This window comes from Thermobia domestica, chromosome 10 (assembly GCF_964235325.1).
Source record: "Thermobia domestica chromosome 10, izTheDome1.hap1.1, whole genome shotgun sequence".
In the NCBI taxonomy this organism is placed as follows: Eukaryota; Metazoa; Arthropoda; class Insecta; order Zygentoma; family Lepismatidae; genus Thermobia; species Thermobia domestica.
Window position 1 is genome coordinate 892,956 of NC_137463.1, and position 16,282 is coordinate 909,237.

Below are 16,282 nucleotides of genomic sequence, written 5' to 3' on the forward strand. Positions count from 1 at the left end.
TAATTACAAATTTCTGAATAATAAATTCACATCATCATGTCATAAAGGTAATTATTATTCAATTACGTATTATAAGTAATTAGTTTTAACGTATATTGCACACTTGATATATTTTCTTCGTGAATAAGTGTATGGTTGATGGACATGTTCTGGATGTGTACTGCGTTAGAATTAGTTTAAGCTTTGATATTAATTTCATTACATTAAGTTGATTAGGTTAGGTTAAACTTCATTGATTATTCGTTACTATTTTTTTCCTTTTCTCTTCGGGCGCGTCGTTGTAGTTTATCATCGAGATGTCTACAATCAACAATGTCGAAATTGAAATTTAAAATTCTAGAACTTTTTCAATAATTCTCATGTATTATATTAAAACGAAATTTAAATAACCAAGTGAGAAATGTTTTTTGGAATTAAGAAAAAACTTTTCAATTTATTAAATAAAACTTCAGTATTTTATGTTCATAAATCATAATTTTTCTACTTTAGTGATTTGAAGATTTTGAACTCTAGTTGTTGAAACTCAATATGATACTTTTATTTCAGAGTATGAGCTTACCGAACATGATAAATAAGATTCTCCATTAAGACTTGTCATATATATTAACGTCAGTGCTTTATTTATTTTAGAGATGGTTTTGGAATCATATACGCACATCGACTTTTCGTAATAGTCAGTGTGTTGAAGCAGATGGAATTTCGAAGAAAATTTATTATTATGTGCTAAGTAAAATTATTTCTTTACAGCTGGATTGATTTTTCCTCAAATTCTGTGTATTCCACATGAATTCTTCAAGAGTATATTTTTTAAATTACATTTTCTTTTCTTTTCATAATGTGGTCCTTATGACCTTATCATTCAGCATGGGGTGGAATCGGATTGAACAAACTGGGAGGTATCAGCCGTCTCAGTAAGCAAGGATGTTAGATCCTGGCATAATCTACGTAGCTGAATTGCTGTAAGTTTAGACGGATTATATCTATTCTTGTGCTCACCAACCAATTTTTCAGATAATCCGTGTCTGTACTTTCTGATTGAAAACAACTTCAAATCGAAAGCACAAAAATTATTTCAAGAAGATATATATTCATATTTCTTTCACATCACTTTAAACCTAATACTTTCTATACAGACGACTTTTTTTTGTTAACTATAAAACATATTTTACAAAACAAGCTAATGAAAGTCTCGGTACACTCATGTCTAAATTGATTGTCGCATGTCTATAGATATGTTGTTGTAGGAATAGAATTTGATAACGATTTCGCCCGGTATTTCTTATAATGTTAGTATATGTGTAATCGGCAAAGACATGTATGTGGCAAATTTCATGTCAAAAGAGCAATAAATAATAATAATTTAACGGAAAAACTTTCTTCTTGTTCATTTAGCAATATTTTGTTTTACTCATTCTAATTTTCGTATTTATAATTATTTTCCTATGAAATTTACTACAAATACACATTCACATAGTTCCTGATTATACACATAGTAACAGTATTAAAAGTACCCTGCGAAATCGCGATCAAATTATATTCCCACAACAAGGCAGTTATAGATATGCGACAATCATTTTAGACATGACTGTATGTTGCACTTTATAATATCGTGTGTACATTGATGTTTTTATTATGTCTATTAATATTTGTAATTTTTAGGATTTATTTGCCAGAAATTAAAAATATTTACATATCCTATTTTATTTGCAGATACTGTAATGTATATGTAGCTTTTTAAGAATTTTTTACTCACAATAAACGAAACAAATTTGTTTAGTTTAAAGACAGTTACTCCTATGTTATTGTAATAATTTACATTATGCTAATGTAATTTTGATTTTTTAGAAATTTTATTAGGAATTTTTAAGTATTAAAGTATTACACGAATTCAATCATGTGGCAATTGTATTGTATTTATTTTCATCCTTTTTCATACACATTGTTCACAACGTGAACGTATGAGTTGGACATGTCATAAGAACATTGAATGTGTACATATTTATAAATTTAAATCTTATATACAATATTACAAATAGTGTCACTTTAAGTTAAAGAGGTGCATTTTTTGCTTATTCTAATTTACATATAACGATATAAAAGCAAAATAACAGTTAATAAACCCTCACATTATACATATGTAAAAAATATATATACTTCAAACCTTATTAACTACAGACATTTTTTGATATAACTGATTATGGATTTGCTAGATACTTCTACACAATAAAAGCAGTGCTCGAGTAGGTAGTACTTGACTGCTTTATCGAAACGGATGTTTTGTTTTTAAAAGTAGAAGGAAGCTTGTTATAAATATTCACTGCCATAGCATATGTACTATTCTTATGCACTTTTAAACGTGAAGACTCTACATGAAGATCCGACGCCTGACTTGTATTATGCAAATGAATATCTGAGTTCAACCGGAAGCTGCTTGTACCTATCTATATATCTTTTCTTACAAATTTTAAGAATTCATATATAACATGGAAGAGATAAGTTTTCAAGAAATTTAATAAGAAATGTTTTGTAAAGCAAGACCAAAATCATAATAGTGTTTTGTTTTAGCATTAGAAGAGAAGAAGAAAGTACGTTTATTATATTTGAATGAGAAATGTGTTAGAATTATGAATCTGTTTCGTGTATTTAAAATTTATTTCAGAAATTCATAGCAAAATTACATGCATTTAAACTTTTGGTAACGATTTTATTTTAGCTTAGTCAGAAGAATGTTACAACATCCTGACAACAAACTGTTTCAAGTAAGTTAGAACAGTTGCAAACAGTTACATTTTACGACCTTAATTTGAAATTTATTAACTAATATCATCATATTTCCAGCCACACACAGGAAACTCGATGAAATATTTCTCAGCATTTGTAGTTTTGATATATTGAAGATTTAAAGTGTATTTTATTTCAGCCATGACGTCATATTTACGAATACATAAAAGCATTTATTGCTACGAAGGATATTTCATTTATGTATTTTTGTTACAGTCCACTCATGAACTTCGAATGAAGAAATAAGAGATACTATTAGTACATTTTCTTATAGTCATAAGATTATGAATATTAGATTATGTATTTTGTGTAATAAACAATTTTAGACTTAGAGCACGCATTTTAGATACATCAGTAGTGTTCTATTGCGTCAGGACGACTCAATTTTGCGAAGATGGGCCGAAGTTACTAAAGGAAGTTAGTATTTTTAGCACAACGACTATATGAAACTTCATTTAATAAGCAATTATTGAAATATTTATGAGGACAGTGTCTATCCATTATGCTTCTAGTATTTTTTTCAGATGTCTATACTATGTATTGAACTTCAAGATTACTAGTATTGTAAAAGGAGAAGCAGCATAATGCCAAATATCTTAATAGCTTCAAGTATGTTTAATATTGATTTAAACCTTTTTCAGGATTATAATGTCCGACGACTATTATTGAAACTAACTTTTAATAGGTCGAAATGTATTTTAGCAATATGTTCAGTAACAACTAATTTATATTTTCATTTAGTACATTAGCCTATATACATGGGACATTTGAAAAGTATAGGAGATTATAAATATAACTCGTAACTAATACGAACTACATAGGAAGTTTGGAATGTGGTTTCGTCCATGTGTTGAAAAACGGAATTTATTAACTGTAAATACTTTCATGATAAAAGTTTTGTGGGTGTTTTCCAGATCTCTAATTTTTTCGAAAAAGATCTTATTTTAATATGCAGATTTGCTGTTCCTATTTACACATAAATTTCCCGTAATTTTCTCAAATCCTCATGCATAAAATAATTTTACAGGTTCAATATGCATTAGAATGCGTGAGTAAAGGGGTCAATATTTTAATATTTGTATTTCGTTACGTAAATTTCGGTAGGTGTTTACGTATATATTCACGTATATATTTGGATTTGGATTAATATATATAGAATTAAACAAAATGAAAAGTGTCCGAATTGTGGACACACAAACTTTTATAATCTCATATAAAATCATGGGTGTATTATCATTTATTCAGAGTTATTTCAAAACTTTTTTTTTATTAATATTCTTAGTAAATGCAGAGAAAACTAAATACATAGAAGTACGTCTGGACCGTAATACAGCAAATAATAGATGCGTTAAAATATTAAATAATACTTTTTGATAAAGTGGATACTTTCAAATATTTAGGATCAATATTAACAAACGAAAATCATATTCACGAAGAAATTAAATGTCGACAAAAGCAGCGAATTCGTGTTATTACTCAGATCAAAATCTCTTGTTGTCGCGAATTCTGTCAAGGAATGTGAAGCTTAAATTATATAAAACGATAATCATGCCTGTTGTTCTGTATGGTTGCAAAACATGGTCGCTTATTCTAAGAGAACATAGACTGAGAAGATTCTGAGACGAATATTCAAACCCAAGAGGAACGGGAATATGGAATGGCGGAAACTTCATAACGAGAAACTACATATTTTATACGGTTTCGCTGAACATTGTTAGGGTCATAAAGTCTATGAGGCTTAGGTGGGCAGGTCATGCGGCTAGGATAGAAGAAAGTAGAAACGCTTTCAGTCTTAACCGGGAGTGTTAGTGGAGTGTTTGTGTCTGATGAAGAGGACGTTAGGTCCTTGAAACTGTAACATTGTAAGTATAGTTTTTAATATATTTCATTCTGCTCTGGTCAGAACTGTGTTTTATTTGTTGCTTAAGCATGCTACTAGCAAATTATTCTATGTCGAGTGCCAGTTGTGACCATTCCACCGTTCCATGATTTTTACCCGGGTGTACAATATATTTTTAACCAGCATTTATTTGTTCGTAACATTTCTAATTTTATTTGAGAAACGCAGATGATAAAAACATTCTGAAATCATTTTTTTTTTCTTTTTGCACTGAACAATATACTTTTTATTCATGGAAACCAGCCGGCTGCCTCTCCAGACGTTTTGTCGTCAACGAACTTTTGATAACACACATAGCTTGGGAACACAAGTGTTTTGTGAATTTCAGAACGTAACTAGGCAGAAAGCCAAACCAACAATAACACAATCAAAATTACCAATTTATTATTGTTTTCTGAACTGTCTTCAACTTCTCACATTTTCCATTGAAGTCAGTTGGAAATATTTATAGAAGATTGTGGATCGTGAGAAATACCTATTGGACATATTCTCAAGAAGGTAAAAGCGCGTAGTGACTCGAACTAAGCATATCAGTCTAAAGGCAATTGTCATACACTTTCATATAGATTTTCATTTGTCTACTAGTAACATCTTAAGGAGGCTTAAGAATTTTCATGTTTTACTGATAATGCCCAAACTAAACGCTGAGAAACTTTGTATTTCTCATGGACAGGGTATCCGTATAATTCATCGATATAGAAGCTTAGTTAGGTCGTTCTTCATTTGAATGTAGTGCAATAATGTTCGAAGTTTTATATTTGATAGAGATAATGTAGAGAAAACGCTCTGGTTAATGATTTTCCATTAAGAGAGAAAGTTGAATTGTTTCCTGTGTTCTTCGCTGGCTGAGAGATTTCTGTCAAGCTGTTACAAACAGTTCAATTGTGGTAGTTCAACCAACCATCTTCAAGCCGCTTGGAGGACTAGTAGAATCATCATGGCAAGGAATGACCAATTCCCCCTACGTCACCGATCCCTTAAATTGTACTCCCTCCCACTTGTGAAGTAAATATCAGTATATTTAATTGATTCGAAGTGTCAGAATAGATAATAGTGATAAATTTTAAGTATTTTAATCATCCATAATCGTAATATCGTGCTTAGTGCATGCAAGTGTTCATGTTATATTTTCGTATATAGTTTTCTGAATATAAACAATAACTATTCAGTATCTAGGTAAATTATTTTATATAATTGTTGACATTTCATGCGTTTCCTACATCGTGTATGTATGACATTTACCAATTCGAAGAGAAGAGAATTTTATCCTCTCTAGATTTATGACGATAAATCTACAATCTTTACGATATATATTACATCTACAATACATATTACGAGTATTGAGGGTATTCTTTGATTTTTTCTTTCTTTTTAACGTACAACGTTCCTGAACAGAGATTACCTTGACCGAGATATGAAGTAACTACTACTCTTCCGGGCCAGATCCCAATTTTAAGGTTACCAGGAGTAACTGAGTTTGACACTTAAGCATTCTTTTTCCAAGGATTACACCCTAATTCAGTTGCTCATGAGTATATAAAGAAATACCACACAAAACATTCCATTAGTTCCATCAATTCATGCAGCGAATTTCTAGACTTTCCTACTTGTTCAATAACAATTCGGTAAATTAATTATTTGTGATTGTAATATTATTCTTTGTCCATTACTTTTATATTTAAAAGATAATAAATTATTTTTATCGAAAATTTCATAGTTTCACCAACATGAGGAAAATAATATTTTTAATAGCTTTCTAAAGCAATTATTTACTGTAAACTTTAAAAATATGGATTAAAATAGTTTATTACTATTCGTTAATTTACACAGACTTAGAACATTAGGTTAGTCCTGGAAAAGTAGCGAAAGCATTGAGAGAAATACAAAGATCTATACTTACTTCCTTGTATACTTAATTTATTTGTTTCCATTTTATATACTACTTACCTTTGACTTTATTTATGTACTTGCTTTGAATTGACTTTTAACGTTCTTTTTTCACAATCTAATTTATATGAGGCGTAAACCATAGCTTAACGTGGGATCGGAGGCATATGAGCTCCTTACGAGAATAGAACGCATGTATGCTAACAAAAAGGAGCTGACATTTGTTTATTAATTTCTGGTGCCCCTCAAAACAATAGGCAGGAAGCCTGTCCGGTGTATATTTCAAGCATACTTTTGGTGAGAATGAAGGAAGTCTGAAATCCTATCTTAACCGGTCGGCTGGTGGATGAGCTATGGAAGAACGTAGTTGTTTTCTTGTTAGGTAGCTGCAGGCTCATGCACCTTCCTCACCGTAATTTTTGATATTTACTTGCTTGCTGTGGCCACTGACTTATGGGAACTTTGTTAAATGTTTTACACACTTGCAAAGATGACATCGATACACGAGGTTGACGAGGTCTATTTGCTTTTACAGAAACATCAATTTTCGAAGATCGGAAGGGCCTGATACGTTTGTGTTGTGCGTCTTGCTTTGAATTTGGTTACAATGCGGGAGTAACGAGTTCTGGATATTTAAAATGAAGCACATACAAAGTATTATCTTCGAAATTGTCCCTGCAGTAAGCATGAGAAGCTGACTGTTAGTAGCCCGTAAGAAAGTTTCTGCTGTTGATGGTGTAAATTGCTTTCGTATGAAGAGAGAAATAGATCTGTTATTTACTTTTGAAACTGTGCCGTTCTTGTATGCACATTCTGTACAATATTCCCTATATATAGAACTATCGAAGTTAGTTCTTTGATTTTATTTCTTAGCTTTCAGCAGTTTTATTGCCATTAATTGCTAAGGATTCCGTCGTAAATTAGCCTCGTCAACTGGCATTTGGAAAATGGTTAAATAAATAAAATCGGCTGAATTATTTCAGTTAAAGAGTAGAAAAATACCTGTAAATGATGTATTATCAAGATTTTCAAATCACTTAGAAAAATAAGTTTGTCATAATTTGTTTCTGCAAATGTAGGTTAAATTTTTGTAATAAAATATAGAACTAATTATATTGTTCAGAAATATACCAAGAAACATATTGATTTATCGCAGGAACACCTCGTGGACCAACTCCAGCTTTACTTAATTGGAAATTATTGGAAAAGAAAATGCCATGGGGAGCAATTCTACTGGTAGGTGAGTTGATGAATTTGTTTTAGTAAATATCAAACATTACTACATTTATGAACCTCAAATGAATTTACAGTAGTCACTTGTGAACTGTAGTTTCGTAGAAACAAAGAAAAAACGAATTGTAGAACTAAACTCGTGGTGTTCTAATGACGGCATTGTTATATTCTTAAAATTTCTTTAATGAATCTGTAGAACAAGGAATACTTGAATATAAAAAATTGAGAAACCAAGACACACAAAATTATAAAGTTGTTGTTAGAATTATTCAGATCTAGTCACTCAGAAACACGATTAATTTATTCGAAAGCAGTTTAAATAATTGTACAATTTGCGATTATTGCCATTACAGTATAAATGAAATTCTGTTGACTGTTATTGAACACTATATTCAACTTATTTCGAAGCCATTGTTTAATATTTCCAATTATTCGTTTGAAACTGGCATCTTACCTGATAATCTAAAAATGGCGAAAGCTATACTTTTCATAAAATGGGTATTACTGATGATATAAAAAATATCGACCATTATCTGTCGTTTCTGTATTTTCAAAACTTTTCGAATATGTTGCACTATCACGATTAAACAAGTTTTCTGCTTCCCACGAAATTATCCCTCCCCTTCAATATGGTTTCCAAAGATTCAATTCCCGTACACTGTAGTGTTCGATTTTGCTGTGGAAGTTTCCTACACATTAAGTGTCAAGGAATAATTATATATCCTAATGTTTCTGACATGTTCTGTGTACTTGGCCTTCTATAACCATTATGTACGGAAAGGATGAAATAAACTAAACTAGAACTTAAACTTTCTAATTTTTAAAAAATGTCTGCGAAGTCTTGTTATAGTAAAATATACTGAGGGTCAAAAATAGATTTAAAATTATGCTCGATTGTGTATGTTTACGTATACAAAGCAGTTAATTAGAAGAGAATATTGTAACCAAGTTGTTTGTTGACTGTAATCGCTGTCCTAAAGTCGTGTTCCTATCCGAGCACTGATTATGTAGTTGATAAATGTATCGATTGTTCTAGTTCCGAATTTTGGACATTTAAGATTTTACTCACGAGACTGAAATAAATTATTATTTTCCTGTCGAGAGACTCTCAGGACTATTTGACAGATTGCATGATGTGAGACCGTCCAAAATTTAGGATGTCAATAACTATTTGTAATGAAAATATAAAAGTTTATTTTAGGTTAAACATTTATTGTTGTAACGATATGATGGCAATAGCTAAACAAATATTTAAAAAAAAAAACTTCCAGTATCCTGTGTGTATACTTTAAATTTACTGATATTTGTAGACACACCTGGGAGGTGTCCTTACGTGAGTAGAACATCATCATGACCATGATACAAGAAACAAACAAAACTTTTCTATTGTAGAACATAGAACTGCATTATATGGAAAAAGAGTGTAACTACGTGGGTAATCATGCTTTACAATAAAGTTCCTAAAGACACAGACTCAGGACTCTGTTGCTAAATTTAAAAAAGAACTCCAAAAATATTTATGGCGCGGGAGACCCGGGTTCGATTCCCGGCGGGAGCTCATGTGGTTCGGATTCCACGTTAATCAGTAGGTCCACGTCTCATATAGCCTCGCTGCTGAACGGGACGTAAAACTCAAAATCAATTAATCAATCCAAAAATATTTATTATAACATTGCTTATACTCGGTAGAAGAATTCATGAATCTCTAAGTACATTAAAATTTTTACATGATCTACAGTAAATCAGTGTTATTACTTGTTTTTAGTACTAGATATAAGTGCAAGGAGATCTACATACACTGCAAGTAATAATTACTTACTTTATTTTTAATAATGAGATCATGCAAAATGTAAAGTATAATATGATGCAAAATGTAAGGCATAGTTATTAACCTATAGTCCGCGTCCCCGAATTGGCGTGTGGCATCAGCCAATAAGCTCACAGTGCACTGTTACTAAACCTTCAGAGAGGAACCTAATCATTCATAACTGTCCACAAATACGAACAAAACCAGTTATGAATGATTAGATTCCTCCCTGAAGGTTTAGTAACAGGGCATTGCTAGCTTATTAGCTGATGCTACACGCGAATTCGGGTGACGCGGACTATAGTGTGTAATTCATATATATTAACTTTTGTGTTTATATATAAATGACGTATCCACTTCAGATACATTGTAATGCAGTGCTAAATGTATGAGAAAAAAATACAATAAAATACTCGAGCATTTAATACACAAATAAAAAAAAAAATCTCAAATATTTTTTGAGAGAGAACAAGAAATTCAATGATTACGTCAGTTCTATCCAAATTTGTGTTTTGATCAGTGAATATCAATACAGAAGTTCTTTACTTCTCACAACGTAAGTTATTTTTATTTTGTAAGAATAAAACTTAATGAACCAATAGTTCGTAATCCTTTATAAAACACAATCTGATTCGATATCTTGAGTAAGCCTTATCATGCTAGATTCACGTGAGAACTTAAGAATAATGTATGCAAACTCTTGTTGAAAACAGTTGTAAATGCATTGAGTTTATTTCAGGACGAGTCCTTGACTGTTTGCCATACGTGATTCCTGATATTACCGCTTTGTGGTGCTGAATACACTCGTTGAAATGAACGCTATTTCAACACGCCATAATTGTATCCCAAGTTACACAGTGTTCTCGCAGCTGTATTGTTGACCTTATCGCCATGCACGTATAGGAGAATGCCGTAGAAATATCATGTTGATGGTTTCATGTATGGAGAGTGGTCAGACCCAATTAGAAGTGCGTATGAACGCAATGTCCCACAGTGTTTTTTCATGGGTCTGGCAACGACTTCAAGATGATGTAAATGTTTATCGGAGGCCGTCGAAGGAGTACCACTGCCCAGAAGTACCGTTTATTACACCTAACAGCTAGGCGCAACAGTCACAGCATTGCCTTAGACCTCGATAGTGATTTTACAGCTGTTAAAGTGACACCATTTCAAGGTTTGCTGTGTACAGACGGTTAGGTGAGGGACATCTACATACCTGACGAATAGCAAGACGCCATTCGTCTCACTGCAAAGAACAGTCTTTGAATTGGTGCAGGGAACATAACGTATGAGCCAAGGAGTAATAGTCATGTCCTGTTCAGAGAAATCTCGATTTAGTCTTCCTATTGACTCTCGACATATATTAGTCTGCAGAGAACCTAGAAAGGTTTCTTTCAGCTAACCTCTTTTCAAAGCTCCAGAAAATTCTCCAGAAGGGAAAATTCTCCAAGTCAATCAATATTGTTATCACCTCACCCAAACATAGTACATGGATTTCACTAAATATCATATGCATGATTGTATCACATATTTATTTACCTAAACTGGCATTCAAATTAGCATATAGTATCTCAATCAAGAATATAATCATCAACAATATAAGTCCCCTGTACCTATGTATTTCAACTTGGACTATTATACGTGAATAGAGAATAGTTTACACAATTTATGAAAACTCGTAGGTTTACTATTACTCCGCCAGAAATAAAGAAAAGTTATTGCAATTGCAAACTTGTTTCTTAAATTGGACAGGAAAATGTACAATTCTTCAGATTTTAAATATATTGAACCAGAACAGAAGTTGAATATAGACGTAACTTATTAGTGAAGATAATTTCTATTCTATGTAAAATGTTTCAAGATTCTCATTAATGTATCCTCGTCGCCATAAGTGCCTTTACATCGCAGTGACGGGTATGTGACCGCGCAGTACTCCAAGGAAGGGATGGTTGTATAAGAATTTTTTATTAATTTTGAAGAGTTTTTATTTTGACTAGGGAATTAACATAGGTATAGGGAGTAAAGACAAAGATTTGAAGCATCAGTGCACGAAAAGATTCGTATTCTCAGTTTTTCTATTTATTGCTTTATATGTTAAGTTAAACACCACAATATGTATCACTGATATCACAGATCGAATTATTTTGTAAAATCGTGTCTGTAACCTATTGTCAAAACACTCATCTCAAGACATGATGTAGAGAAAAGAGAGAGAGATAAGACATCTGTAATATATGTATAATTACTCAATAAGTAATTATAAGTAAATTAGACTCAATAAGTAATTGTAGAAATTAGTTAAAGGACACGTAAGAGAGCGAAAAGTAGGTCTAGAAGTCTGAACTTTTTAGAAACGTCCTAGATGAGTGAAAATATAGTTAAAAATTGCAGAAGGTATCATGTAATTTATCTTTCTTTTCTTACATCGTAGTATACTTTTTTCTTTCACATCCAAACATCTCTATTCAGAATTACGAGATAAAGATGAAGAGAGAAACATTTCAATCTCAAGAATTATATCAGAAAAAAATCTTTTGACTTAGGCTAGATTCGAACTCGTAACCCTTGAATCCATAAGTCTGCGCTCTACCGATTGAGCTAACAATTGCTGTTGCAAAAGACTGATTTCTACAACTACCGATTGCTGAATGGTGTGTATTAACGAAATTGGCCTAGATAATGGCTTCATATAGCTATTGCAATAATAATAATAATAATAATAATAATAATAATAATAATAATAATAATAGTAATAAAGATGATGAACAGAATTTAAAAAGTCGCATTGTTAAAAGTTTAGTGTGCGAAGTTAGTCCTAATATGAGATTTTATTAATTATATATAATAAACGTAAGCGTGGTTTATTCGTGCGTGCTACTCAAACTGCGCAACTCATAAGGGTTGTACGCGTATGGTACAGTAGCATTGCATCCTCCAACCGTGAAGAAAGATTCGGTTTGAACCTATGCGTGTCCTAAGAGGAAGGAGGAGATTCAAAGAAAGAGAAGTGGTTTAGAAATTATGCAAAAATAGAATATCTCACGAGGTGAGGTGATATAGAGTTCAGCGTGTCTTTCAGCTGTGACTCTATACAAGATATGAATCTACGACGTAACGTGGAACCCGAACTACACGACTCCTGCCGGGAATCGAAACCCATATCACCTCTAGCTGTATCATGGAAGACACAGGGACATGTAAATATAATCGAAAATAAACGATATTAATGTTAAATCCATAGCTTTCGAGGTCCTAAAAATTCCTAATTGAAAGATATGAGTGTCTATTCAATAGTTTTCGGGGTCGCTGAAGTGAATAATGACACTCCCGATACCATAAAAGCCCAAGTTTTTATTCTTCGTTAGCGGCAAGTTAATTCATTTGCTCCTGCTGGAAATGGATTCGTACTATTTCATTCCGATTCAAATATGTATTCTACTGGGAAAACTAATCTCAAATATATCTTTGAAATATAAACCTATTCTTCCCTTGCAACGCCGGGTATTTCAATTAGTAAATAAATAATTTAAGAAACAATGAGTATATTTAATGGAAACAGACATATGTATTTTTGAATGTTGTATATGAATTGCTAATTCATACTTTATCTAGTAGAAAATGGTGCATCCATTATATATTCTGAAGCAATAAGGAGAACTATTGGAGGTGTATTTTATTTATCTACTGTCGAATTTAGTGTGGAATAATTTCAAATAATTTATTTCGGAACTATCGAGACGAGACTGAGACCGCTATTTGTCGGTTGAAAGGAGACTAATACTGTAAATAGTCTCGTATTGTCTCGTTTTGATAGCAGTCCTACTTCGGGGTTTGTTCTCTAGTAACTGGTTGCGTAGTGCACCTACAGTATATAAGACGTCGTATATTTAAATGTTTGAGAACTTACCCCACCTCCACTTGACGGATCGTTCTAACTAAAACTACCAGACCGTTTATGTAATTTTGCGTTTAAGTACAGGTCCTATCCTTATGTCAATTATTTTCTTGCAACAGAGAATGAAAAATGTAACAGTTATAATGTTGATCGCTCATAATCCTGTATAGATAAAAGGCACTTTATAGAGTGTCTGACTCCGTGGTGTAAATACAGTACAGTGGAGTCCGGTTAATTCGAACTTGGATAATTCGAAATATTGGATAATTCGAACAGAAGTCCATTCCCCTTGAAAACTGTATTGAAAACAATAGTAAAAAGTCGTGGATAAATCGAACTTTTGAACCTATGTTTTGGATAATTCGAAGTAAATACAGTTGAAAATGTTTAATGTTGGACATATGTAAACAGAGAAATACAGTTTTAATGTGTTTTCAGTTATCCAGATGCAGCCATAGGGAAGAGTAATACAAAAGATAAATAGAAAATCTATGTAATGATAAAGATGAAGGTGAAGATAGAGAACGTGTGCCAATCTCATCTTGTTTCAGGATTAGTTGAAAATTTAAGATGAATTATTGATATAGTCAACCAAATGTTATTTATATCGCATTCCACGCAATACATGAAATTCAAGATTTATTGACGGTACAAAAACAATCAAATTTAAGTAAATGAGGTTTACGACTTCTTAAAAGTGAGAACAGAATATTCAAATTGTTACTGGTGTTTAATTGTTTGGGCTTCAATGTATGTTGTAGTGTTGTACGTAAATATATTTTCCATTGTGCACGTAGTTTGAATTATGTGGAGTCAATGCCGTTTGTTAGTTTGCGGTATTCGATCACGCAAATAATAAGCTGCTTTAAAGGTAAAGTCTACACCATATGAATATGTTTTTGATGCACAGTACTTTGGTTTGTTTGTTGTTATATATGTGAAAATGAATGTTGTCGGATAATTCGAATTTTGGATAATTCGAAGTTTTTTCTTGTCCCCTTGGACTTCGAATTAAAAAGAGTCCACTGTAGTTACTGGCTTGGTAAGTTCATCACTGAACGCGTTTCCGTCATATCGTGCAATGACGTCACCTTTGACACATGCTCGGGACAGGACCACAGGAGGAGTAACGCTGTTGTTTGCTTACTCGGTGCTGTTTATTCTCTTTGGAACCTGATGTGAAATTACTGCTTTCTCCTTACTTTCAGCTGTTTTTGCTATTTCTAATTTAGATGTCTATTATACTGTATTAGTGGAATTTTATTCCATCATGGAAATATATTTTATATCTTTTTAAATGTAAATAAAAAGAAAAGTCTATTTGGACAAGTTTCCCCACAACTCTAGAGGTATTGTCTTGGGTGCGCTTTTCTTTTCTTTTCCTTTAGGGCCGCGGTGGCTCAGTGACAGAGCTTTCACCTCTAGTGCTTGGGGCCTCGGTTTCGATCCCAGTCCCCGCCAATTGAACTTTGTGGCGGACGAACACCATGTGCGTCGGTTTCCTCGGGGTTCTCCTATTTCCTCCCACTCTCTTCATTTCATTCATTACTCATCATCACCATCTCCTTTAGCCTAACCGGCACAACCGTGGGACATAAAACTTAAAGATTTCATTTCATTTCTTCAACACAAATGCAATTAAAACCTGACTCTGAGAGCGCAACAATGTTATCTTGTTCGAAGGGTCAGTGATTTTGTGTCGAAGGTAATGCCACGCGAAGAGACAGGCTGCGCGTGGGCTTACATTGTCTTACGTTTAGCAACATTGCTCTTGGTCAAGTGGCCTATTGCTTATGCCTTTAGGTATTTGCCCTAAAGCCATACAGCGAGCTGTGTGCGTTCTGTTACTCCCTCCCTGCCCCTCGCGGTGTTTGCGAAAATATTATTTGCTTTTCATGCATTGGGATAAGGGGTAAGGCATAGCGTCGGACAATGGAAGGGAGTAACATATAAAATGATCGAAAACGACAAGCGATGTTAAGGGTCTTCACTACAGCGAAATTAAACTACCGCTAATTTTAGAGTTTTTCTGTAATATCTTCAAAACAAATAAAAATATTCGAAAAGCAGAAACGTGGTGAACTAGACAATATGTTTATGCATGTGATACCTTTACCACAATTCACCTATCTGTTTTGGTTATGCCGCTAATTACAGAACCCGCAAAAAATGCTAAATTTATCGACAGTTGCAAATAGAAAGCAGATAGATGAGTTGTAATGACGGTATCGCATGCAAAATAATATTGTCTAGTACACTACGTTTTTGCTTTTCGGATATCTTTATTTGTTTTGAAGATATTACAGAAAAACTCTAAAATTAGCGGTAGTTTAATTTCGCTGTATTGAAGACCCTTAATGTAGAGTTCGTAGTTTCGAGGTCGCTGAGATGATTAGGCGTAAAGCTATCAGCTATTTTCTGTTAGTGGTTTCTTCATATACGTCTACCAAGTTAACAAACCTAGACTTATCCGCGTACAGTAGTTGGTTAGTGTGTCCTCGATGGCTATTTTTACTTTTTCCATGATCATCCCATACCATACAGTATTTTTTTATGTTTTGAAAAAGCTTGATTTTATCAATTCGTTAAACAATGTTTCTTTTTTTCTAACCATGTTTCTTAGTATTATCCTCTTCATTCTAACTAATTTAAATATTTTCAATAATTCAGAATTTTGACTAAAAACGTTACAATGATCAAGATTTGTATAAGAAGAGGAGCCTTCATTTCTAATCATTGTCATAAACGGAAGGGAAAACTTATAAAAAATTGAAATAAC

The 16,282-nt window shown here is 32.6% G+C and overlaps 1 protein-coding gene across 2 annotated transcripts in view; it reads left to right on the top strand.

The window, feature by feature from the left end:
* The window catches only part of LOC145662226 (solute carrier family 13 member 2-like), a 112,747-nt gene that overhangs the window by 82,992 nt on the left and 13,473 nt on the right, over positions 1 to 16,282 (top strand). Inside the window, exon 9 of one of the 2 annotated variants that reach the window (XM_081727568.1) lies at positions 7,725 to 7,804. In XM_081727568.1, the coding sequence (XP_081583694.1) occupies positions 7,725 to 7,804 (80 nt within the window). Of the gene's footprint in view, positions 1 to 7,724; positions 7,809 to 16,282 lie in introns of both variants that reach the window. The other variant, XM_081727567.1, reaches the window with a different exon arrangement.